This window comes from Pieris brassicae, chromosome 6 (genome assembly GCF_905147105.1).
Source record: "Pieris brassicae chromosome 6, ilPieBrab1.1, whole genome shotgun sequence".
Taxonomy (NCBI): Eukaryota; Metazoa; Arthropoda; class Insecta; order Lepidoptera; family Pieridae; genus Pieris; species Pieris brassicae.
This window is the reverse complement of record NC_059670.1, coordinates 9,803,560-9,829,114: the sequence shown is the minus strand read 5'-3', so window position 1 is coordinate 9,829,114 and position 25,555 is coordinate 9,803,560. Positions and strand designations below refer to the sequence as shown.

General features: G+C 34.1%; 1 protein-coding gene and 1 long non-coding RNA gene across 7 annotated transcripts in view; both read left to right on the top strand.

Moving 5' to 3' along the window:
• Positions 1-190: 190 nt before the first annotated feature.
• Positions 191-1,550, top strand: LOC123710664. The gene is made up of 3 exons (XR_006753851.1): positions 191-511; positions 724-769; positions 1,485-1,550. It is a non-coding gene; the product is annotated as an uncharacterized LOC123710664 (long non-coding RNA).
• Positions 1,551-1,558: 8 nt separating this feature from the next.
• The window catches only part of LOC123710663 (trafficking kinesin-binding protein milt), a 43,718-nt gene continuing 19,721 nt past the window's right edge, over positions 1,559-25,555 (top strand). The window contains exons 1-3 of one of the 6 annotated variants that reach the window (XM_045662711.1): positions 1,559-1,643; positions 9,170-9,271; positions 14,668-14,772. Coding sequence is in view for 1 of the 6 variants with exons in the window: in XM_045662707.1 (XP_045518663.1) it covers positions 3,744-3,831; positions 9,170-9,271; positions 14,668-14,772 (295 nt within the window). In the remaining 5 variants the exon portion in view is untranslated. Of the gene's footprint in view, positions 1,644-3,670; positions 3,832-9,169; positions 9,272-14,667; positions 14,773-20,985; positions 21,149-21,831; positions 22,019-23,142; positions 23,387-25,555 lie in introns of those variants that run through there. The other 5 variants (XM_045662707.1, XM_045662708.1, XM_045662709.1 and 2 more) reach the window with 5 other exon arrangements.

Genomic DNA, 25,555 nt, shown 5'->3' with positions numbered 1-25,555 from the left:
CATTCAAGTCATTTTAATAATTGTTCGTTTATTGTAAGTTTTACGGGTAGATTTATTGTACCTGATAAATAAATAATATTTTAAGGAATAATAGCATAATGAAAAAATAACAACTATTTTGCATAAGGAAATGAATAAAATTACGTAGACTAGTTATCACGCATAGATAATCATTGCAATTTTGAGTTTGACATCCAACAGTTATTTTAACTGTCATATGTCTGTCTTCACCAATTGGCAACAAAGGTCTAGTGTCTACTATCTTTCTTCTGCTTAAAACGATTTCGGAGATAAATCATTGAAAATTCTGTGATACTTAATTTGTGCTTAATTTTGTGAAGTGAGTCTTTATACTGGATTTCATTATTATAATAATATTAACTATTATTGATGCTTACACTTTATGAACGTGTATTTTGCACAAAAAATTGATCAATCCTTATCTTTACTATGCTTTGGTTCGAATTTTTTACTGAGAGCCTCAATGAAGATTGTTGATATAAAAATGAACGTAAGTTTTTGTTTTCCTTATTTGTAATTAATCAGTAGCCCATTAGTAGATACTACAATATATGTATACAATTTTTTGTATAAAATTTTATGTACTATATCCACGATTTTGAAAATTGATTTCCAAAGGTCATATTTGGTATTAATATTAATGTTGTTGTTTATAGTGAAAAGGTTTCCATTCATGTCATTTAAAAATAATATCTGTTACAGAATATTATTTTATGGCACATCCATTGGCCCTGCAAAAAGTAACATTGTGAGTATACATTTTTTTTAAAATTATATTTGAGCAAACATGTGTTCTTAAACTTAAATATGAAGAACTTAAAATCAAACTTTGGAATTATTTGTTATTGTGATTAATTTATTTTAAGTATGTTTTATTCATCAAAATTGATTAACACAATTTGTAATTATGTAATTAATCAATACAACATGTTATCAATAATTTAATACTAATTGGCATTAAATTAAAATGTAGATATCTCATAGAAATCACTAAATTATTCTACTACACTGTGCGATTAATATTTATTGCTTTAAATTTGGTATTTAGTTAATATTGGCATAGAATTTATATAAAAGTAATACTACATTACTCTGGCATTTCTTATGTTATGTAATATCTTACACAATGCATACTCTGCTTTGTTAAAAAGGATTTAAGCATTACTAACAAGGGCACAAATGTTTTGCTGTAACCACAACTCAGTAAGATTAAGTTAATTGATTGCAAATACAAAGGAATGCCTTTAAACTACAGTTGTTAATACAGTGTTTCTCTACATACTTATAAATATCAACATTTTGTATTTCTTATTTCAAAACTTTTAATTACATAAATTTATGAAGTATGATTTTATTTTGACCTTGTACTCCATAAAAGAAGCGAAATCTTTTACATTACATTCTGTTGTATGTAGTAATTAGTTTCTATAAGTTATGCCAATTAGATATATCTTTATTTTCAGCTTATGTCAAGGTTAGGGAGTTTACACCCGTTAAACATTTGACCTAATTAAATTGATTCTGTGCATCAGGGCACTTCGTCAAACTGGCGGCCCTCCAGGATGCGTCTCGCGCGCCCTCGCTAGCTCCGCGCTCAACACGACACGTCGCAACAATAACTGGTGAGTTTTTTTAAATATCTATAGACCCAAGTCTTATATTTAGTATACTCTAGCGTCAAATCATTATTATTAGTTGGTTATATATCCTTCAAAAGTAAAATTACAAGATTCTTACTGTACCTATTGGTGTGAAATTTACATGTATTCACATTGTGTGAAGTAATATCAAAGCAAGCAGTTACTGAGATGAGTGAAAGTTACTATTCAGGATATAGGGCAAACTGTACTTGTCTATTATGTTTTATTATTGAATAAATTACAACAATATAACAAAGCTACTCGATTCGTGAGGCCGGTTTGCCTTGAATGAATTTACCGATTTTCACGCAACAAGGAATACGGGTATGATTCATGTTTATTATGGAATTGTAAAATGTGCTTTATGATTTCACTTGCAATGGCCCCATCGCGGTTATCTAAGGTGAATGACCCTATTTCTGAAACCCGCGAAATGTTGAATTAGCGTATTGAAATTAGGGATTATAATGTATATATTTCAAAAGCCCCTTTCGTATTATAGTAGTTGTTTCAATTATATTTGATTATCCTCGTTGTCACACGCAATTGGCGACCTGACGCAAACGCGCGTACCATGAGTCACATGTTCACGCTTAATTAGGCATGAGTTGCCATCAACTCCATAACATGCCAAGCACTACCGTTAAAGTGCTGCTATCACACGTACGGAAAGATACCTCCAAGTCCCAGGACAGACAATTTTTTATGCTGAATATTTATTCAAAACGGGGCACAATTTAACAAAAAAAAACTTACACTATGTTAAGTCTTATCAAAAATTACCATAATACGTAAGATAATTATTTTTAGTCGGTGATCGAAGAACCAAGAATTTTAAAGTTTAAATTATTTATTTGATTAAGAAGTACAAAGAGGGTTGGGTTTATGAATGGGGTAAGGACTTAGTGTATTGGCATTGGCATTATGCCAAAGATATTTCGGGCGGGCGGGCTGCGCACACGCATCCCCAGTAGGCAGTATCAACGACGCGATTCCGCTAACGGCGGTCTTTCGGGTCTTACACTTATATTGTGTGTGTTTTTTGATAAAATATTCTAAGAATGCAAGACAGGTTCTATTTGTTCTATGAAATCTAGTACACGCAACTCACATGATGCACAAATACAATGTTATGTAACTGATTATTTTGTTTGCATCTTGTAACCGGTGTAGAATACAATTGTGTCTTGTTGTGCATAAAAACGAGTTTCAATCTAATCTAAACTAGTTTAAAATTTGTCCCGAAAATAGTTTCGTTCATTTAGTATCAAATATATATATAGAGACAGTATCAAATATCGCTGAGAAAATGCTTTGATAGATTTTAAAATTAGCTGATTATTAATATTCCAGTCACACACGCTATGTGATCAAATGGTGGCGAATGGTTTATATAAATACAAATTGTAAAATATATATAATTAAATGTTAACTTAAAAACTTGCATCTAAGTTTTGTACATTACAGGAAGTATTCAATCACGAATGCCTTAATACTTCTAAATCGGAAGTAGAACAGGTCTAGAGATATGACCCTAAACTAGATGCACATAGGATGTTATATAGAGTTGTTGAATAATGTTTTAAAGTAGCTTTTATACATTACCTAACAATGTAGGTGATGCCAAATATTGACGACATCCTTATTTTTATTAGCGTTGTGAATGAGTTCGCAAAGTCGACGACCGTACTAACGTGTGGACTGCGGCCTCGTACTAATTCTAAATTGTTTTTCTTTAAAGTAGGATATCCGATATTGTGTATATTTTTATGAAAATATTGCATTTTATTCGTGGATATATTTGTAATTGTATATTAACTAATATTTCAAACGAAATATAAGAAAACTACTAATTGCTTACGATTAAATATTTCTTACCCCAAGACTTAGTAACGGCAAGGTAGTTTTGCATATTGATATCGTGAATTTTGTATATTATCGGCGTTGCTGACGTTCGCCTCATTATCAGATTACACACATGATTGAGGGATAGGAGCACAGCGTCTCAGTGTACGTACACAAATTCGGTTACAACATTGAAGTGTTAAATGTTAGGGGAAAATTGTGTTTAGTGTTTAAATTATGAGTGAAGATACTGCGCGGTCGCGTTCGCGGAATCGCAACGTTCTATATGAAAAACGTCAGGAGTTGCTTTTCGCATGGCGTAATGGTAAGTAGGAACACAAGAATATTTTAAGAATTGTTATAAAAGCTCATAGGCGGTAACGTAAAGAAACCGAGATTATCTGGGACAGAGAATGCAAACATCTGTATGTCATTTGGAACACAAAGGAAACTAATTAAGCTTGCTAGAATATGCTTTCTTTATTATTAATTATAAAAAATGTTTACTGAAATATATTGGTCATACGTTTCCTAACAATAGTGCAACGTTGTCCGAAAAAAAAAGTGTTGAACGTCCTGGTTATCTTATCTTGGAAAGCAGTATTCTTATTGACTCAAAATGAATACGCTCTCCCATACGATTGGCTAGCTCTTTAACCTCATTTAATTGTCTTCTACATACACAATTGGTTGCCTGAAAGAGATAGCATGAAAGTGATAAGGCCGCCAGTTGCCCTCCTTTTCATTTATTTGTGTCATTAGTATTATATAGAACGAACGAAGTGTTAATAAATAAATAAACATTTAACCATATCCTATCCTGCTTAATTGTGACTTTTGTAATTTATGTAATTTCGTATTCTTTTGTATTGCATTTTGAATTGAATTCTTGATTCGTAAGATTAGCTTTTAGTTTATTATATTATTTTAATTAGTTATTTTTAATTTTATATTTGTTAATTGTTGTTAACACTTTACTATTAATATATCTTTCTTTTTAAAGTTATGTATTATTATTATTAGCCTTGTGCCTGACACACGTATGTTTTTGACACATTACGATTTCCAAACAGTTTTCCCTGACCGAACCACACAAATAAACAAATGAATTAAAGTCAAATAGTGAACCACCTCAAGGAAGGCCATCGACACAGTCGAGGTTCGTACTCATGTTTGTGACTCACACCTATCCCCTAGGCCAAAACTTTTCATTCTATTGTCTTCTAATTAATTATTATTATTATAAATAAAATTAAAATAAAATAACGTGTACAAATAAGTCTTAATAATGAAAGTATATGAACGGTAGAATTTATTCATCAACTCGTGTTACTGTCCGTTGTAACTGCAAAGGCTGTCTCAATAATTAACAAATATGCATAAGAGCACTTTCTCCCGCAGTTATCGTGTCGTTAATAAGATTGTTTTTATTATACTCGCGTCTATGGTTTTTGCCCGCATAATTGACATCAGAAGAATCTAACCGTAGAGTATAGAAATACTCAGATAAATATAAATATACAATTTTAGTAGGAGTATTAATATTCATACAGACAAATCACCTGCATCGTGAAATGAGTCCACATACAGATACCGGCAAACTTTTTGTTCAAGCTGTTTGCCGGTATCTATACACAGCCTTACTTTCTCACCATAACACAACAGCCGAACTACTTATTATATAGTTAAATCTATTTTATAATTTTTATTGATTTTTTTCTTTTATAAATGTTTGAACCTCTTTGTATATATTATGTATTCCATATTTGCCTATATCCGTAGTATTATTTTGTTATGTATAATTTATGTTTGTTGTAGGATTACGAAATCAATAAAATACATTCTTCTCACATCTCCCTAACTGACGATCTTCTCTATCTAAACCTGAAGCAAAAATTCTGAGAATGTGGGACGTTTCTTAAGCAATGCTGTTTTAAGATGATCTAAACCAGTTTTTCCCAACCTTTTTTGTGCCCACTTTAGCCTAAAATTCTCTGTAACATACATAATTTATATTAAAAAATTTAAGTGATAGGTTTTATAAAGAAATCACTAGGAACTGAAATTCAAATTCCTAATAATTTTGAGATTGAGAAAGATAGAGAAGAGATAGAGAAGCGAAAGATTGTTCAATATTAATTTACTGATACTTGCGCTTGATTCTGACAGAGATTTTATATAAGGTTCCAATTTGGTTCGCTTCAGTGTCAAGTCTCTACGTTGTGTTATATCCCCTATATGTATATATAATTATCGATGTTATTTGGTCACTCGGTAATTTAAAGAATCTATTGCCAACGTGCGATACTTTGAAGTCAGGGATTCCCTACTCTCTATAATGTGAAGTGTTTTTCATGCACAAACCAATTGTAATTCAATTCAATTGTAATTAATGAGATATGGGTGAGGTCGCATTCCAGTATTCTTTAACACATCATGACAATGACTGATGTCACTCATAAAAAAAAATCCGGAATTTTTGATATAATTTTTTTTGAATATTTTTGTATTTAATTGTTAAAACATTATTATAATATAATGTTATGTATAATTTACACAACAAAAGCCCTCGTGGTTATTTTTAACTCTTGGTAATATGAAATTTATTGGTCATAAACTGGTTCCTTGAGTTTAAAATTGTCGAGAATCGACTATTTACATATATGATGTCATGTATTACAATGTTTATAAAGAAAAATGCAGACAGGCTCATAATGCAGGTGCATCGGCCTTAGACAATTATCGCTAATTGGTTCTCACTACTGCGTTTACATTATGCATTTGCTTAGCTTTGCTATTTCTTATCTGTAACTTTCTTGATTATGGTATTTTGTTTAGGATTATTGTTTCAAAGGTTGATTCCGGAGCACAGCTGGTGTATCGTGAGTGAAACCCTCAAGAAAAAAGGCACACATTCTTGTAGTCTATGTTTTACGGCTCCTTCTAATCTTGTTTTATAATAGAAGAACATAAACTCTTCTTCTCTTTATGCTTACAATATTTCTATTAAGTATTACATAATAAATGTAATTTCTAAACCTATGTATAATTGCATTTTTTGCTAAAAAGTACATAAAGTATTATGTAATATTGTCAGGGATTTTAAGAGGTGTGAGATTACCAGCCCTTGTGGCTCCCGGCTGTAAGGATGAGTTTCAGACTTAAGACTCAAAGCTAATTATGAATCCAACCAAAAGAATTAAAAGATCTTCCGAGTAGAGTCTTTAAAAATCGACTGTAGTTGATATAAATTTAATAACGTTTGATATGATATGTACGATACAAATAGTATAAGAATTGACCAATTCATATGACTAATAATGTAAAATCTAAAACTCCTTTGAAGACAAATTGGCAGAATATGCAAACTTATTATTGTACCAGCTTACACATTTTTGTACCATATTCTTGCAATAAATGCGCATTGAATACGGTCAAGTGGAAGCACTTGACCGTATTCAACGAAGAACGGTTCAAATCGTCGACGACCAATACATTTCCGAGCGGCGTGATCCCGTTGCGTTGCTAAGAGATGTGGGGTCACTCTGCATCTTCTACCGCATTTACCATGGATACTGTTCAGAGGAGTTGTTCGGACTAATATCGGCAGTTGAATTTCATCATCGGTCGAGGCCAAATACGAAATTCCACCAGTATCACATCGATGACCGTTTTTCCACGACTGAGCGTTTTTTAAGGAAGTTTTTAGCGCTATATGGAGCTATCCACTGAAGTATTTCCGAACCTATTCGACTAAGGGTCCTTTAAGAAAAGAGCGTACCAATTCTTAAAAGACCGGTAACGCACTCGCGAGCCCTCTGACATTGAGCGTCCATGGGCGGCGGTATTACTTAACATCAGATGAGCCTTCTGCCCGTTTGCCGTGTTCTAGAAAAAAATGCATACTATTAAAAGCATTGCGACTAAGTTTTCTATCTACATACAACGATGCTTAACAATGCCTTGAAGTCATGGTAGAGTCAGCTATGTGAGGATATTTAATTGTTAACGTGCATCCTGGTTTCATTTAATATTTCATACCATATTGACTAATTGCGAGCACGATTTTATACTGACTTGTTTAGATACCAATCTATACTCACACGGTATATGTAAAATGCAATACAAGATCTATCTACTGTAATTATATGTATGTGAAATGACTACCTATAATATCTAAACAATGGAATCGACATTTTCCATATTCTTCATAAGCTTTTTTTATGTCATATACCAAAAAAAATAAAAGATCTTCGAAGAAAATTAGAAGAATTTAACGTATATTTCTTTTTTTGACATTCATAGGTGGACATTGCGTTACCTATATGAATAAGTGATTTTTTAATTTGACTTTGACTTCAGACTAGAGTCTTTAAAAATCGAATTGGTGTATTACTTTTAGAAAAAATATATTATTCAATAAATGATTATTTGCGTGAGACACTGTAGTTGATATAAATTTAATAACGTATGATATGATATGTACGTTACAAATAATGTAAGAATTGACCAATTCATATGACGTAAAATGTAAAACCCCCTTAAAGACAAATTTGCGCGCCATTGTGTGTGGCAGAATATGCGAACAATAGTATTGTACCACTATACACATTTTTGTACCATATTCATGCAATAAATTATTATTATTATTGTGTCATTATGAATTTCAATTCAATTTTGTATTAATATTTTAAAAAGCCCAGCTGTTCGGACATGTTTCGCTTGTGTAAGCGAATTGAGAAATATAATTAATATTTAAAAAAATAGACCACTTTTAGTATGGCTATTTTAAATTGTATTTACATTTAAATACTTATATGTTAATAAATTAGGTTTGTCAAAAGTGAATAGTGTAGTTGGAAACTTTCTAACATGGGAAATTAATAGATCAGTATTATTACCCCTAAGCGATTTTTTTTTGGAATCTATTTCATTTTGATTGGGCATTAAAAAAGATGTAACCATTAATTTTCACCTACCTAGCACAAAATACATTTTTTTAAGAAACGATATTATTTATTTTTTAAAAATAGGTTTATTTACAAAAGTCACTTAAAAGCGCTATTATTTCTATATAGCGTGACAAAATGGTGGCATATGAATCCTTGGGTAAAAAACGTATTGAAACCTGGCAATACAACCAATTAAAAAACTCTAATTTCACATTATAATTTTGTTTACGCACATTATCACAGCGATTCATAGAATAGGTTCATTGATCATTCATATTAAGGTTACATCCAGCCACGCCGCAAAGTATCGATTTTGTCTGCTCTAACTACTATAAACGGAGTGCCATATACGTTGATACTGCATTGCGCTCAAGTTCAATTCTCTAGTCACGATATTCAAACCCGTAGCTTTCTACATTATCTATCAAATTTCCCCTTTTCGAGAAAGTACAATATTTACATTCGTCCTTCACCTTAGATAGGTACGTTATACTGTACTTATATCACACCTGCAGAAATAATGTATAAAATTATGGGGAATGGGTCAGACAGAACTAAAGGACACACAGAAGTGCTGAATATTTTTAAAGAATATTTATTTGAACAGGCAAGTTCAGTGTAATAAAGTTTAGCAAAAAGCTTCGCAAGTTCGGTAACAATTGAACCGCGTAGATATTTAATATAAAATAATAGAATATTTTTCGTTCCCAGACCTGTCCAGCGAGGAGGTGCCAGAAGTTGAGATTGTTAGCCTTCTACAAGAACACATACCAAAGTACCGCTTGAGAGCGGATAGCCTCACCCAGTTTGGAGGTATGTACCGTATATATGAGCTAGTCAACAGTTACCAGGAACTTCATCCATGTAACGTTTGTTTAACAGTCGTGCAGATTCCTCCATTACATTATATCTAATGTTAGATTATGTGTAACGAATGATGCAAAACACACAGTAACCAATTTCGTTAATCATTAAAGGTAAACTAAAAATACAAGGTATTGTTACTCGCAAACAATTTTTTAGGCTTAAGGACACTGTACTACGAGAATGTAAGTACGTGCTCCTATTTTACCTTGTCTCTAGTAAGGATTAAAAGAAATACACATTTATATGCGTGACAGGCCTCGATTTATCATTACACATTATGATCCAATAACATAAGAAGCATAGGATAATATTTTTTATCTTCTGTTTGGATAATCAGTCGATAACGATGAATAAATTTATATTCAGTCAGTGCATAGCCGGGATTCAAACGCACGACTTTATGGTTATAGCGCCCCCTACTAGACATGTACTAGAGCATGACAAAAAACTTGTCATTTCAGCTGACTTCACATTCCAGTAAGAATGAGTATAAACTAAGGATAATAATAATTCACAATGTCAGTTAACTGTATGGCTAGCCATCAGTTACTCAATTTATTATTATGACTTGCTGCGTTCAAAAATAGCTTGTTAAAAATAGATAACATTTTCAATGTTCTCCATAATAATTGGTTGGTTATATTTGGTACCAAGAGATGTATGTATGAAAATAACATATACTACTAAAACTATTTGTACATCCTTCTCTATCTTCCTTTAAATTTCTTCCGTACAAATATTACCTATCCAGATCGTATCCCTAACTTTCTTACTTAGTACTCTGACGTGAGGCTGATCTCAAATTATCGTGATTAATGTGCACTTCTTATTTTTCATGTATCCTTTTTTAGTTTAAGTTTTTTTTGTTAGTCTTGTATGTCTAGCAGTGTCAACAACTATGTGTAATATGTATTTTTGCACTTCTTGCCTACCTTATCTAATTTAATACATTTTTTTTCTCTTCTCACAGTGGTGCCTGGAAGAGATCGCTCGAAAGCGATAAGGCCGCCAGTTGCCCACCTTTTTATTTTATTATGTTAACTTTTTTAATTATGTCCAACGAAGTGATAATAAATAAATAAATAAATTTGTGGCAATACCCTTAACCCTTGCGTTTACAAACCGCAATTAGCCGGGTATTGGCCGGTTCTGCTTTAATTGGGTTGGGAGGTTACAGGCCTTTAATTCGATATTGTGTAAAATAAATAGTTTTCTAAGGAGATTTGTCTGAATATTGTTGTGACTCGCGTCTAAAGGTTCAAGGTTTCGAGTTAAGGTGCAAAGATCTTGTAATCACCAACCATATCATCCAACCGTTCTTTAAGAGTTAATTATGCGATTTACTAAATGCGGCATTGGCCTAGCGGTTTCAGCGTGCGACTCTTATCCCTGAGGTCGTAGGTTCGATCCCCCGCTATGCACCACTGGACTTTGTTTATAAGTGCGCATTTAAATTCGCGAACGGTGAAGGAAAACATCGTGAGGAAACCGGCTTACTTTAGACCCAAAAAGTCGACGGCGTGTGTCAGGCACAGAAGGCTGATCACCTGCTTGCCTATTAGATTAACAAATGATCATGAAATAGATACAGAAATCTCAGGCCCAGACTTAAAATGATTGTATTGCCACTGATTTATTTTATATAAATATATATATATATATATATATAGTTAAACTCGGAAGTTTAAAAGGTCATTAACTAATTAGCCATTACATCACCTATTTTAGAGTTGTACCAAACTTTAAATATGTATTATTCAACAATTAATGATTATTTAATATACATAAATAGAAGAAATGAAAAAAGAAAAACTTATTTTTATTTTATCCTTTTTTTTTCTTCTCTTATTGTGATAACAGGATATTTAGGTAAAATAAAGTGCAAAAGCTTCCACACTAGGATTGTGGGCAGCCAGTCTCTTTTGACAGAGTAACTGTTGACAATAATGTCTATATAACTCAATTTGTAATCAAACTAATTCTGCACGATAAGAATATTTTCTGTAAATATAAATGGCTGATATTTTTAAAGATGTATTATTTCTTTGCAACCTAAATACAAAATTGACATTATGACAGACTGATTTTCCTGAATCATTATGCAAAAACTTCAAGACGACCTTGAAGCAAATGTTCGTAATCACGTAACGAGCAAAAAGTATTTGAGTAGTTTCAGAGAAAAGTTCACATTTATTATTTTGTGACGAAAATCATTTGTATGTTTTCTCCTTATTTATCTATTTATTTATTTGTCTTTGATTTTTTCAATACTTTTTTATCTACACGAGCTTAAAAGAGACTCTGCGGATCTTATAAAAAAAAAATATTAGTTTAAAATTTTGTCTATAGACAAGACAAGGACATGTGTCTTCAATATAAAATTATCCAAACACATCATCTTCTTTTTTTCTCAAAAATAAACTTAGAATAGCTCGATTATTCCATCTGAAACCTTCTGCCTTCAGTAGGTTTCATAGGTTAAAGAGGAACTGTGTTTTTTTTCGAACTGGCGAACTTTGTAATCGTCTCAGAGATCGAGACTCGTTCCACCAAGGCCGGCACCGCACGCACAAAGTGGGTATCCATGGGCCGCGAATCGCGATATCTGTAGGTTCGTTTGCCCTCCGATAATTCAAGAAAAGATCCGTCCTAGGTTCTAACGCTGTTATTCCTAGGATGTGTTGTTAGCTAGTAAATAGTCTCCTGAAACTTATGCCTTCCACTTCTCTTACACACAATGCTGTCTTTTCCAAAATGGCAAATTTTGGTGAAAAGTTATCATTTATGTCTCTCCCTTAAGTTTACATTGATTCTTTGTAAGAATTCTGTTAGCAATAGTTATTATCTATAAAACAAGCTGTGTTTGCCTGTTAATGGGCGTACAATCAGATTTTATTGTTATTTTTGTGTGGTCCCAGATGTAAGCTTCTGTTGTAATGTCCATTGCCGAACCTTTCTTAAATAAATAAATTCATATTAGATGAAACGGCTGTTACCGTCGAAATTTTAAAACGATTTCTGGGCCCCAATCCTGGTATATTAAGAAACATATTGTTTAAGACCATAAATTTATTATAAAAAAGACAAATTAATACCTTTTCAAAGCTAGGGAGACAAAATGCATTAAATTTGGAATATAATTGCTTGTTTATATATAGTTATAAGTATAACGCATTAGATAAAGCCATGAACCTTTCTATTAGGTTAATTATAGCTCTAATAAAAGCGTGTTTTATACTTTAAAAAAGTTATATACATATTCTATTCCCATATATATTTGAAAGAACTCATCGTGCTATATGTCTAATTATAATCTATTATGTTGAACACGTATAAAACGTAGAAAAATGATAGTTATCGATCGGAATGCAGAATTGCATAGTATTAAAGTTTGTAAATAGTGTTCCGTGCCACTGAGTGTCGCGGTTTCCGGCGCCTGCGCTATGACGCTATAAATAATGGTGTTTCATCGCGGGAGTCATCGGCCGTTGCTACTCGACCGGTCTCATGCGTGCCATCTGTCAACCCGTTACCAAAGAATTGCGGGAGATATGCGGTAATTGAACAATACATATCTCATGGTGACATTTATTGTTGGGACGGAATTCCTGTTGTTTTTATGTGGATCATTATCGATCTTTGTGTGAATAATTTGGCTACAAGGTCGTATTTTTAATTTGCGTATAATAGAGCTTCAATAGACAACAATTGCTGGTAAAAACAGGGGCAATGAGTAATCAAACGTCTGAGTAGTTTATTTTCTAATTACTAGTTCGTCAAATATTTTTATAGCAACATTATGGTAGGTATTATAAATACATTAATGGCGCTACAACTCTTTTTAGCTCTGGGCCTCAGTTTCTGTATCTGTTACGTGATCATTTGTTAATCTCATAGGCAAGTAGTTGATCAGACATCTGTGCCTGACGCACGCCGTCGTCTTTTTGGGGCTAAGGCAAGCCGGTTTCCTCACGATGTTTTCCTTCACCGTTCGAGCGAATGTTAAATGCGTACATAGAAAAAAAATCCATTGGTGCACAGCCGAGGATCGAACCTACGACCCCAGGGATGAGAGTCATACGATGAAGCCACTAGGCCAACACTGCTCTGATGGTAGTGTACTCTAAACAGAATTGACGGGAGCGATTACATTAAAAGTCAAATCGGCTGTCATTATGTTCTATTTCTATTTATAAATTACAGTAGCGCGTATTACGATCGATCTACATTCCGATTTATTTTTACGTCATTTATGAGTGCATTTCGTAAAGCCACCTGAACCCACAGGTGTTTCCATGCGACGGACACTTTGATAACTAAGCCCGAGCAAGATTTCTTAGAGATTACGTAATGCGATATGGAAACAGGAATGGGCTGGATAGAATTGGTCGGAGAATGCTGTAGGTGTTATCCAGCGCTCCCCTTACGTAGTTGTCTTGTCATATTTGTTTATAAGTGTTTACAACGTATAAAAGGTTTTATGTTAATTACTTTCTCTTAACTGTTGTTTTTTTTTAACTTTCATATGGAAAGTAAATCGCTTATGTGTTTTATCTAAGTTATAATCAATCTCAAGTGTCGTCATTTAAATAGATTTCTAATACCTATCATTAAGTGTGTATAGACAACTGTTTGTATCAACCGCTTCAAGTTTGCGTGAACATGGGGTTCTAGTGAAATTTCTAAGCTGTAATTATGAGTTTTGTGTGAAGAAATAAATAGGACATGTAGCAAATGTGCTGGAGATGGATTTGTCTGAATTCCCATACATTGCTTTATGCTTTATTGCTATACTTTGAGCTTACCCTTTTCCCGAAAGTACGGCTACGTGGGCTTGGACCCATATCAAAATTGCTACAACCTACTCAGAGACTAGGTACAGGAGCGTTCAAGTATCACGTCACGAAATTTTTGAAAACCCCATGAAACGCGCCTTAACGTTTTCTGTATAGTAAAACTTTTTGTGACTACCCAGTGACTCCTTTTATATATATAATAATGACGCGTCCCGCATCGTAACGTTTTACAAAAGGATCCCCATCCCCCCCCCCCCCCCCCCCTAAACAAAATTCGTTTTATATTACTTGAACGCTCCCTGTTCAATACCCTCTAAAATCACCTGGGATAATTCTAACACGTCCGCATCAAAAAGGTTTTTGAGGTCATACTGAGGTCACAATATAGGTGTTGGTAATACTTACGCGTTTGTAGGGTTAAAATTAACACAGTTTGTCACTAAATTCCATTGTGAGTTCCGTTTCCTACGTCATGAAAGTACTTGCTACACTTAGGTACAATAAGGTCCGGCTTTCTATGTTGGTATTAATATCATACCTTTTCAGGATACGAAAATCAAGACTGGTTTATACCTTCGCCGGCGTTGCCTGTCAGTCCAGACGATCTCGCCCTCACGCCTGACCAGATCAGGGAAACGCTCAACTATTTTCGTATGTATTTTATATTTATCTCAACTGTTGGTGCCTAATGGCACTGGTTATAAGTAAAATATCCAAGGTTTTTATTGTTTTAAGAGCTTTTTGTTTACTGGTAATGTTCACTCTGAAGCATAGCATTCAACAGAAGGAATGGAGTGTCATATTGTAAAAGAGAAGAGAATATTATTAACAGATAATATATAGCCGGTATAGCATCAGTAGATCGAATTTTGTTGCTGTTATCTCAAGAGATTATAATAATCATTTATTTTACTAATGTAAGCGTATTTTTACTTTATCTATAGTTTCTGTAACTCAGTTGGTCACACATGGTTTATAAAATAATAATATTTACAACTTCAATGATTATAATTGATAAATAGTATGACAAACGCTTCGGGCGTCTTTTGCAATAATATCTTGGTACATTGTTGACATTTTGCTAAACATATATTTATTTATCCACAAAAATATATACACTATCCTTACAGTGTTAAGCCAAAACGAGAATGTCGAAATTAACAATAAAATTTATAACATTAAATATATAGAGTACACAATATCGCTACTCGAATTTGGCGGTCATAATATTTGTTAATGATTACTATAGCAAGAAGAAGCGATATAGAAGCGCACTAGAGTTTCAACCCTTCGTTGTCGATATTACCAGGTGCCGCACTGGACGATTTGGTACGCAGTTTCTTATTAAAACAGTATTGCTTTCGTCTTCGATAGACAGTATAATATGAGTTCATTTAAGGGGTGAATATATATATATATATATATATTTATAGTATATACTATAAAAATATACTATATACTAGTAGTTATACTACCTGTACTAACATGTGGATCTCAAATTCGCCCACAATTCAAATAACGACGGAACGTTATATGATAGGGAAGAAAGAAAAATAAAAAATAAATAATGCAGCTTTAAGAAAAGCAACTAAGGTAAAAGGTGTGACAATAAATATAACTAAACTAAAGTGGAAATGGTCGCGGCACATGGCGAGTGAAACAGAAAAATGGAGCAAAAACATACTAAACTGGTGCCCAAGGTTCAGCAAACGAAAAAGAATTAGAGAACTTAGAAGGTGGATAAACCAAATTAAAGAAACAGTAGGTACATGGCACAGTGCGGAGAGGAATAGGGGCCTTTGCCAAAAAACGGAACACACATACCTAAAAGAAGATTGATAGAGAAACGTGTTTAAATGTTCAAGTATCTGAATAAAATATTAGGTCCTTACATATGAAATTGGCGTTTTGTATGGGAGGAACAAAAAGTCGAATATTTTTAAACATAATATATTGAATTAATCAAAGTATGAACCATTGTTTTCTATGCACTTTTGCCATCTCATAGGTAGTTCATTGACCCCTTTACTAAAAAAACTAGTCGGACGGGAATCAATAAAATCTGTGAAGGCGATTTGGACTGCCCCATCAGAGTTAAATTTATTCCCTTGCAAGAAGTTGTCCAAATTTCGAAAAAAATGGTAATCTGTTGGAGCAAGATCCGGAGAGTACGGAGGATGTCTTAGACATTCCAATTGAAGCTCTTCTAATTTGGTAGCCGTCTGTTGTGCAGTGTGTGGTCTAGCGTTGTCGTGAAGCGATTGACCAGCCTAGGTTGTTTAGCCGCTAGCTTTTCCATCATGGTTTGCAATTGCTGACAATAGACATCAGTCGTAATAGTCTGGCTAGATTTGAGAAAACTGCAATGAACAATACCGGCACTAGTCCACCAAACGCTTACAAGTAACTTTTTTGGGGTTAATTTTCGCTTGGGGCAGGATTTGGCTGGCTGGCCAGGATCCAATCATTGCGCTGAGCGCTTCCGATTATCGTAAAGAATCCATTTTTCATCACAGGTAATGATTCGGTTTAAAATACCTTCATTATTGTGCCGGTTCAGTAATGTAACGCAGCAGTCGACGCGCGTTTGCCGGTTTGCTTCAGTCAATTCGTGAGGTACCCACCTTTCAAGCTTTTTAATCTTCCCAATTTGTTTCAAGTCAATTAAAACAGTTTTATCACTAACACCGCAGCTTGCAGCTAACTCGGACGTGGTTTGCGATGGATCCGCTTCCACAATAGCCTTCAATACTTAATTATCAACTTGGGTCTCAGGCCGTCCACGGGGCTTGTTCTGCAGGTCGAAATTTCCAGAACGAAAACGTTGGAACCAAAAACGAACTGTGTTTTCTTTTGCAACATGACCGCCATACACATCATTCACCCTTCGAGTCGTTTCCGCAGCACTAGTGCCACGACGGAACTCGTACTCGTAAGTAATGCGATAATTTTAGTTTTCCATTTTGTAAAATGAGTGACGGAAACAAAAAAAAAAAACAGAAGAAAAACACAAATGAATGACGGTCATCGAAGCACAAATACATGAGTAAATAGCTGTATAAATTTGAATTTGAAATTACTAACCAAAGAGGAGGTATTTGAGGTCAAAGTGGCCAGTACGACAAAACGCCAATTTCATATGTAAGGACCTAATATTATTATTATTTAAGCGGTGATTAAACAGGCATCTCCTGGACAGGCGTGCCATCAGGTCTCAACTATTTTAACATCAGGTGGGATTGTGGCCAAACGTCTAGGCTTAGTTCTATATTTTTGTGCACAATCGGGAGTCGAATTCTTGTCTTTAGCGTTTATAATCGCTCGTTAACTCGTCTCTTATAAATATAAAGAAGGATGACTTTATAAAACGCTTGTGTAACATCCGTTTCATGTGACCGTTTCTGTCATGGTGGACAGAAATAAACACCTAATAGTGGTCTGTCTTGTCGAAGACATAATTTATTTTGACTATAAAGCACAATGTAAAATGGAATTTTTAAGCCTTGGTGAGTGAAATATGTTGTTTTATGGAAGCTTTCTTAAGCGATTTTTTTAAAGATATTATATTATTTTCGACTATTGGCACTATACAAAAGAATTTCATCATCAATTTGATATAAGTTTACGAGCAGGTAATTAACGAAAGTCAACCAAATACTGTTTTAAGATTGGCTTGAAGGTTTAAATAGCAATTATAAAATATTAATTTATATCAAAAACATTAATTATTATACTTTTAAACGCAATGCGTACCGGCGAAGTCGCAGAAACACTCGGTCAATACAAAATATTTATTGCCTCAGCTCAATATTATAGCAATTTCTATCGCCGTTAGAATCTATTTAGATAATACTCTAGGAAGTCAATGTGGTTATTGCCTGGTTCTGAATAGCTAAGGCTTAGCGAGACTTTAAATAAATAAGACCAGATTTACAAATAAAGCTTTTTCCTTATCGAAGTTTTAAAAGTCTTTTCAGAAAAGCTTAATATGGTTGTATTTGAGGGTCGAAGAAAAGAGCGTACCGATCCTTTAAAGTACTTTTTTTTCTTTCAAAGCGGAAGGACTCTTCTGGCAGTGTGATTGTTAATGGTCGGTATCATGATAAGTCAGTAGGTGCTCCCGTTCTGCAAAGAAAACTAAAGTCCTCATCTGTCTCTTTTAATTCTGTCGTAAACACAATTTGATAGAAAGAGACGTAGAAGTGTAATTAACAAGTTTTTATGAGTAGATTACCTTCAATCAAAAGTCACAATCGCAAGCACGGTCAAACTTTCGTTTTTCAAAGAGAAAAAACGGTTTAACTATTTTGATTCACAATTGGCCTCAATAGATCAATGAACTAGTGTTATATAATGTTTGCTGTAATAATTAATTATACTATCACATTACAGGAATTCAGATTTATTAGAGCAAGCCACGCGGATATATTTCCAATACAAACCACGTGAACCACAACATCAATTTCTATTTCAATAGTATTAGTACTATTATTATCGTGTTTTAATTAAATGTTTCCTTATTACTTCTCTATTAGTAAAAGTATACATTGTATTTTTAACGTACTCCTTTGGGATTCTGTTAAAGAGGTGTTATAGGAACATTTAAAAAGTCCAAAAGATTTGGTCACCCATTTTGGCTCCAGATTTTTTCTTATTAATTTAAAGATCATCAGTCTTCAGTACCCCAGTACACACGCTGTTGGGTTTCAGTTTTTATGTATTGGGACTCAGACTTCTAGGCTGACTCCCGTACGTCGAATGTATTGATTTTTAAGACATACTATAACATAGTTACTGGAAGATGCGGTGGGTATCTAATTATCTATTTAAGATAATCCATTTGTGTACAACCCCAGGGTGCGCCTAGCCACGTATAAAGTAATTATTATTTAATACACATAATCTTAAATCACGGTCCGAAAGGATGACGTTTCATGTTTATGGTGTTTTTTGAAATGTATGGTGAGGTCAAACAGAAACCACTAAAATCTATATTAACCTGACTTGGCACTGAACCAAAAACGTGTTTGGATAAAAATATATCCTTTTACGTGAGAGAAAATGTATCAAAATAATTTCCGCGCTTTCATAGACATATAGATTGAAAAAATCTATTTCAGAGCCCTCAAGATACATCAGTTTTTAAGAGGCCTTTTGTTAGCTTCCTTGGGTTGATTGACTCCGAATTGTACATAAAATACGCTCAATCAAGTCGGTCGATATCAAGAACTTCTTTTTGTAAATTTTGCTACAAGTGCGAAATGATATATGAAGGCGTTATCTTTCTTTACAATTGTTTGGTACAGAAGCGTAAATGTATTCTGTATGTTTGTAATAAACTTTCATAATTAAAATGCTATAATTTTCCTGAGTCGTGGAGTCGTTCCACATACGTAAAATATAAAAAAATCCAGCCATGCGTTACAGACCGCTAGTTCATTATAAATACAAAAAAATATTCCGTTTACAATTATTTACACCTAACCTTAATTCCATGCAGTGGCTGTAAAACCTTCATGGTTGAGATTCAGGGCCGATAAAGCGCGAGCCTTGTCATCCGTCTGTCAAAATGTATTTTTTTTATATAACAGGTGGCAAATGGCCCGGAGGCTCTTATGATATTAAGTGATACCGCCGCCTATAGACACATTGCCGACATTTTATGTAATAAAAAAAAACGGCCTTCATTCCAGAGATGTTTCTCGAGATTGTGTAAAGAAAGGAAAATTCAGATCTAAAGTTAACTATTAACACTAATAGAATGTAAAATGTTTTAATAGTATCGGAAAGAATTCTATTGTTTTATTTTAACATACTATTGTGCATTGTCTACCGTGACCTTGTATTTGTAATAGCACGATATGATAAGAAGCGAAAGTTTGATCAGTACATTTATAAATTTATAATACAAATATACAATTCGTCTCATACAATGAAATTGATAAAATTATTTACAGACTAGCTTGGATTTCGTAATTAAGCAAGATTTTTTTCGACTTCTTCAATTATATAACCTAAATCGAATAGAATTCGCGTTTTCAACAAACACATTGTATGGAAAATCATCAGCTGCGTACCTTAGAGGATTTCCCATTGTGCAATGTTGACCTTAGGTTGCCACTAGCGTTGTTACACCATAATAAAATAAATTTTCAAGTTTCAAATGCATACCGCAGTACTCTGCAGTACTTAAATAAAACGAAGTAGGTTGGTTATGAAAATCTATTTAATTGGTATTTTTTAAAATAGAACTCCTTTGTTTATTGTCTTTGATATATTCCGCAATTGCGGTAGTGAGATAGCATAGATAAGAAATGAGGTTTAGTCTATATCTACATTATTTTTAAATGACTATGTGGTAGACATGTCTTATGGATCATCATTAATGTATGAAAGCTTTTATATTGACTGAGAGCGAATAGAACTTTCTTTCAGTTAACTCTTGGCATTGTTTAGTTAGGTAGTAGCCTTGGACAAAAATACTAGCCAACAGGCGTGAGCTGCTACCTCCATGTATCTGTATTATATGGTCACGTAGTTATTAGCTTATATCAATTCCATACAGTTTTATATTTTCTAAACCTGGTAATAATTACCAAGTACGAAATTGTGATACTGTAGATAAGGAATGAGGTGGCTGTGGACGTGCGTTAGTGTCTCGTGCGCGGTCATCGCGCATGCGTGGCTCACCGCGAACTCCAGTGCCGGTCGCGCCGGTAGCCACGCGCCACGCGTGCTCCCTTCCGCTAATCGATATTCATGCACCCATACAAAGCTGCGTCAAAGTGCACCGTTGCCTACACACCGTAGCCGTCCTTATTATCCTCTTGTGTTTTTATGAAGTGTAAAATCTTAGTGTTCAAGCACACCTTTTATTAATTGGTATACAGAAATTGTATAGTACGGATTTAGACGCGCTATTGATTGCTCTGGATTGGGAGCGACCGCGACGCCGGCTTCGCGCAACAGCTGTAGTCCACACACGATTTCTTTATATTGACCGTGAGAATTAAAATTATGATTATATGTAGGTAGATGTGAATGTTTTGTATGGTTCATAAGGTTTCAATTTTTTTAAGCTTCTAGATTTATGCAAATGTATATGTTCAGTATAAAATCGATCCACACATCGAGAAACGAAAGCAATGCATTTGAAGTTATTTTAAACGTAATGATTTTATTTAAAAACATATTTCTTTAGTGTAGTTGCTTTTATTATATTATTGATACGCAAATGCTCTAGTTGGATACTGCGTAAAAGGCTTATCACCATTCTCTCTTAACAGATTGAGATCAGAATATATACAGTAGTACGTATGTAGTATGTATGTGTGTAATATATACAGTATTAGGGAAAGCTTTGGAAGTCATAATGAACCTTCATAGACAATTATGAATGTAATGTCTATTAAAAGTAATGTCGAAGAGTGGTTATTGCAGATTATATATTGAATTATTGCTCATAATGTGCCCGCCCGCTATGGTCAAACAATGAGAGAAATTGGAATACTAAAAAGATTTTACTGAAAATAGATCCTATAATTATAAAATTTACATAATACACTCGTTTCTACTATTTACTATGCCTAAGCACGATTACAGCTAAGTATAATTATAATAGATTCAATAATGAATCTTATTTTAAAGTTATACGGTTCAAATTTGCACATAATTTAACATTAACTTAACCAAATGCAAACTATTTCGTAGTCATAAATGTGGTGTGGACGGAAGTGGACGTTCGTCGTTCGCAAGTGTCTCACGTAAAAATACGTTGTTTTCATACATTTGATCGTGAAAGTTTATTAACATTGACCTCAAATACAGGAACCGTTAAAGAAATGATTGTAAGACATTAGTGCAAAGTGACTCAAGTGCATTAGATGGATATAGAAAAGTGAGTGGTATGCCTTGAGCAATTAATCGGGTTATCGAATCACGATATACATTCATTATTAACGCTGGCTCGTAGTTAGATAGCAGTATTTCATAAATGCATTTAACATTTTTTTACTTGCTTCAACTTGTCAATGTCAACCATTAATTATTAACCAGTAGTTTACCGTTTATATTTAAATTTCGAATTACTTATCACCGCTGATAATGTTAATACTTAGTAACCTTGTGCGTTTTTTAGTTTTTAATTCACGTTGTATTTAACACTTTCGTGTCCATGAAACTTCAAATAAATCGTAATGCGGTATATTGTTTATAAATAGAATATAGCATAGTTTAAACTATATTGTGCCAGATAGTTTATTGATATATGTTTGAGAACCTAGGACATGAGAGACAAGGCCAGTTGACGTAACGCGTTGACTCACGTGCGTCGTTGGCCTTTGGTACTTTGTACCCAATGGATAAAAATGACAGTGGCATAAACGTCAAAATAAAGCGTCCCTCATCTAAAACATCTTGTTCCAAGTTAAAAAAACCCACTTAAACACTATTTAAACACAGCTATTGTTAATAATTGCTTAAGCAATTTAACTTCACAGCTGTCATTTTATCATTAACGCGGCAAATGGGCTACAATTTCGTTTAAAATACGGTAATTACATGGTTATTCAAGAATTAATATCAATGTACACCGGTTTAAAGATATTCATTACGTATTGAAGCGTTAGGTAACTGTTTAATAGTTCCATTGTTATTTTATTGTTCACTGTGTGGCTACAACGATAAATTTCATTATTTTCCTTCGGCCATCCATACCTATGTATCGTAAAAAATAATATCTATATGCGAATAAACGTCACCCGGTCATCTAAAGCCTTTTTCGTTTCGTGTTTAGCTTGTTACGAGTTTATTTGATTTAGACTCGGTCCGTTGTCGTGTCTTATACATTTTTATTCTATAGGTGTCTAAATATTTACCTTTTTATGGCATCAACTTAAATATTAGTGTGTGAAGTGATGTTGAATCAGTTGAACGGAGAGTCTGGTTGTCGACGGACAGATTTTTAATTGGTTGTGGAAAACTGTAAAGTGAGGAGAGTGGTTGTGTGGGCGGGCGGGCTGATGTCCGGCGGGCGGGCGGATCACGGCGGAGGGCGGTGCGGGTTCGGGCGCGGGGTGCGCGAGCGACTCGCGTGCCTCGCCGCCGCCCGGCTTCGATCTCGAGCTCTTCCAGGAGCTGAGCCATCTTCCAGACGCGGAACTTCGCGAGTGTCTCGGCGAATATCCAGACTTCTTATACCATCTTGCCCGAGATAGGTTTGGACGCCTGTACTTTCGCGTCATACGGACATTGCTCCTCGACCGAGGTACGATCATGGAAATCATAACCGCATTAACTGGATACCCATCGCGCTCTTGGTCATCTAGCAAACTTTTGACTCTTTACAATGCTTTGATAACAACCTGCACTTCACTTCGTGTTCCTTTCTATGGCTGATCATTATTAACACATTTCATGCTTCAGACTTTTCATGTCATATAACGCTTAAAAAGTTTGCACTGTTCTTTTATCAATAAGTTTATGTACATTCTTAAAATCGTGACTGTAGAAGGAGACATTGTCATTATAGAGTTAATAAAATATATACGAAGACAATTAAATCGTCTATATAAAGTATGAGAGCAGTGTTGGCCTAGTGGCTTCAGCGTGCGACTCATCCTTGACGTCGTAGGTTCGATCCCCGGCTGTCGAAATGAACCAATGGAATTTATTTCTATGTGCGCGATTAACATTAGCTCGAACGGTGAAGAGAAACATCTTGAGGAAACCGGCTTGCCTTAGACCCAAAAAGCCGACGGCGAGAGTCAGGCACAGAAGGCTGATCACCTACTTGCCTATTAGTTTAACAAATGATTATGAAACAGATACAGATATCTGAGGCCGATTTTTTATATAAAAATATAAATATTTTAAAATACGTAATGTACGTTCATATACTTTGTTAGGTTATATATTTTACATATAAACTAAAAAAAACGACTAAATGACCACCACGTTTAATAATCAGTTGTTATTGTCTCCGGAAAAGTTAGGTCTGTGTCTCATCTGAAAGAAATCACCAATTCATTTATGGTAAATATGACGAATCACGGCTCTACCTTAAAACAGCTTCAATCTTTTCATCACTCGGCAATAGTGTACAATGCAATAATGTGTTGACGCATGCTCTTTAACTACATACAAATTAAGTAAAACATTTGTGAAATGAATGTACGAAGGTATAAATTTTTAGCTTTACCTCACCTAAACTGATCACAAACGCCGCTTAGTATAATAAAAAAAATTACCGATTTTATTATGCTTATGTTAGAAGGGTTTTCAACGATTTCGCGTATCAAATTGCTAGTGGTTGCTTCTATAACTGATATTATAATTATTATTGAAATGATAATGTTCATTAGTATTTGCTTTAATAAAGAAAAAATAATTGTTTTTGATTATGAGTTTGCGTTGCCAAGCTATTACACGATTAAGCTTATAAAAAGCATAAACAGAAAGTTTAAAAGTTCGTGAGAGACAACAGTCGATATCCGCCGTAATTCTAATGTTAAGTAATAGTGGGAAAAAATCTGATAATCATTCAAAGTGCTCATTATTTCTGTCGTGAGTTCCCACTAGTTTCTTATGCTCTGGAAAGCGGCCTCGACGGTTACATCGACGTATTACTAACACTATATAATTGCTTTGTAAATACTAGTTTTACAGTATATACAGTATTACATTATATGTAATGTGGTACCAGCTGCCCACTGTAGGTTTTCCGAACCAATTCAACTTAGGGTCGTTCAAGAAAAGAGCGTACAAATTCTTATAAAGCCGGCAACAAACTTTCGAGCCTTCTGGAAATGATGTGTCCACTTAACATCAGATAAGTTTGGTTCCTGTTACATTAAATTTAGCATTTGTTGGATGGTTCCGAAAGTAAGTACTGTAAGACACGCGATATTCTATATTGTAATTTAAAATAGATTAAATGTTACAGCACATACTGCACAACTTAAGGCTAATATTTGTCGAATGGTATCAGGAGAAATGATTTGCTATTTTAAAAGAGTACTGAGAGTTTTTTTACGCCGCCTTTTTGTCTCAGCCAACACCCTCTGTCTTCTTTGCCGATGAGTAGGGATGTTTGCGATGCAAATTTAATGACGTGGAATAAGTGATACCTGTATCTTATATTCCATGATAAACATATTTTATTCTATTTTGATATGTTTTGAATTGACATAAAAAATGGTATGTCACGTGGCGACTTATTATTAGATATAAGTAATATTCTATTGTATCAAGAACCTTATTTTACGCATTTGTAATGACCGAGTAGAAAATGCTATTTGCGCATTCCTTGTAGTTCAGTAGTGTGAGTAGACTCTGCTACTCAGACAGTAAGTGAGCAGCCACTAAAACTCCTCCCTAGCGTACAGTGCCTTGCCGTGGTCCCTTTGGCATTGTACCGGGGCGATCTTATTAATAG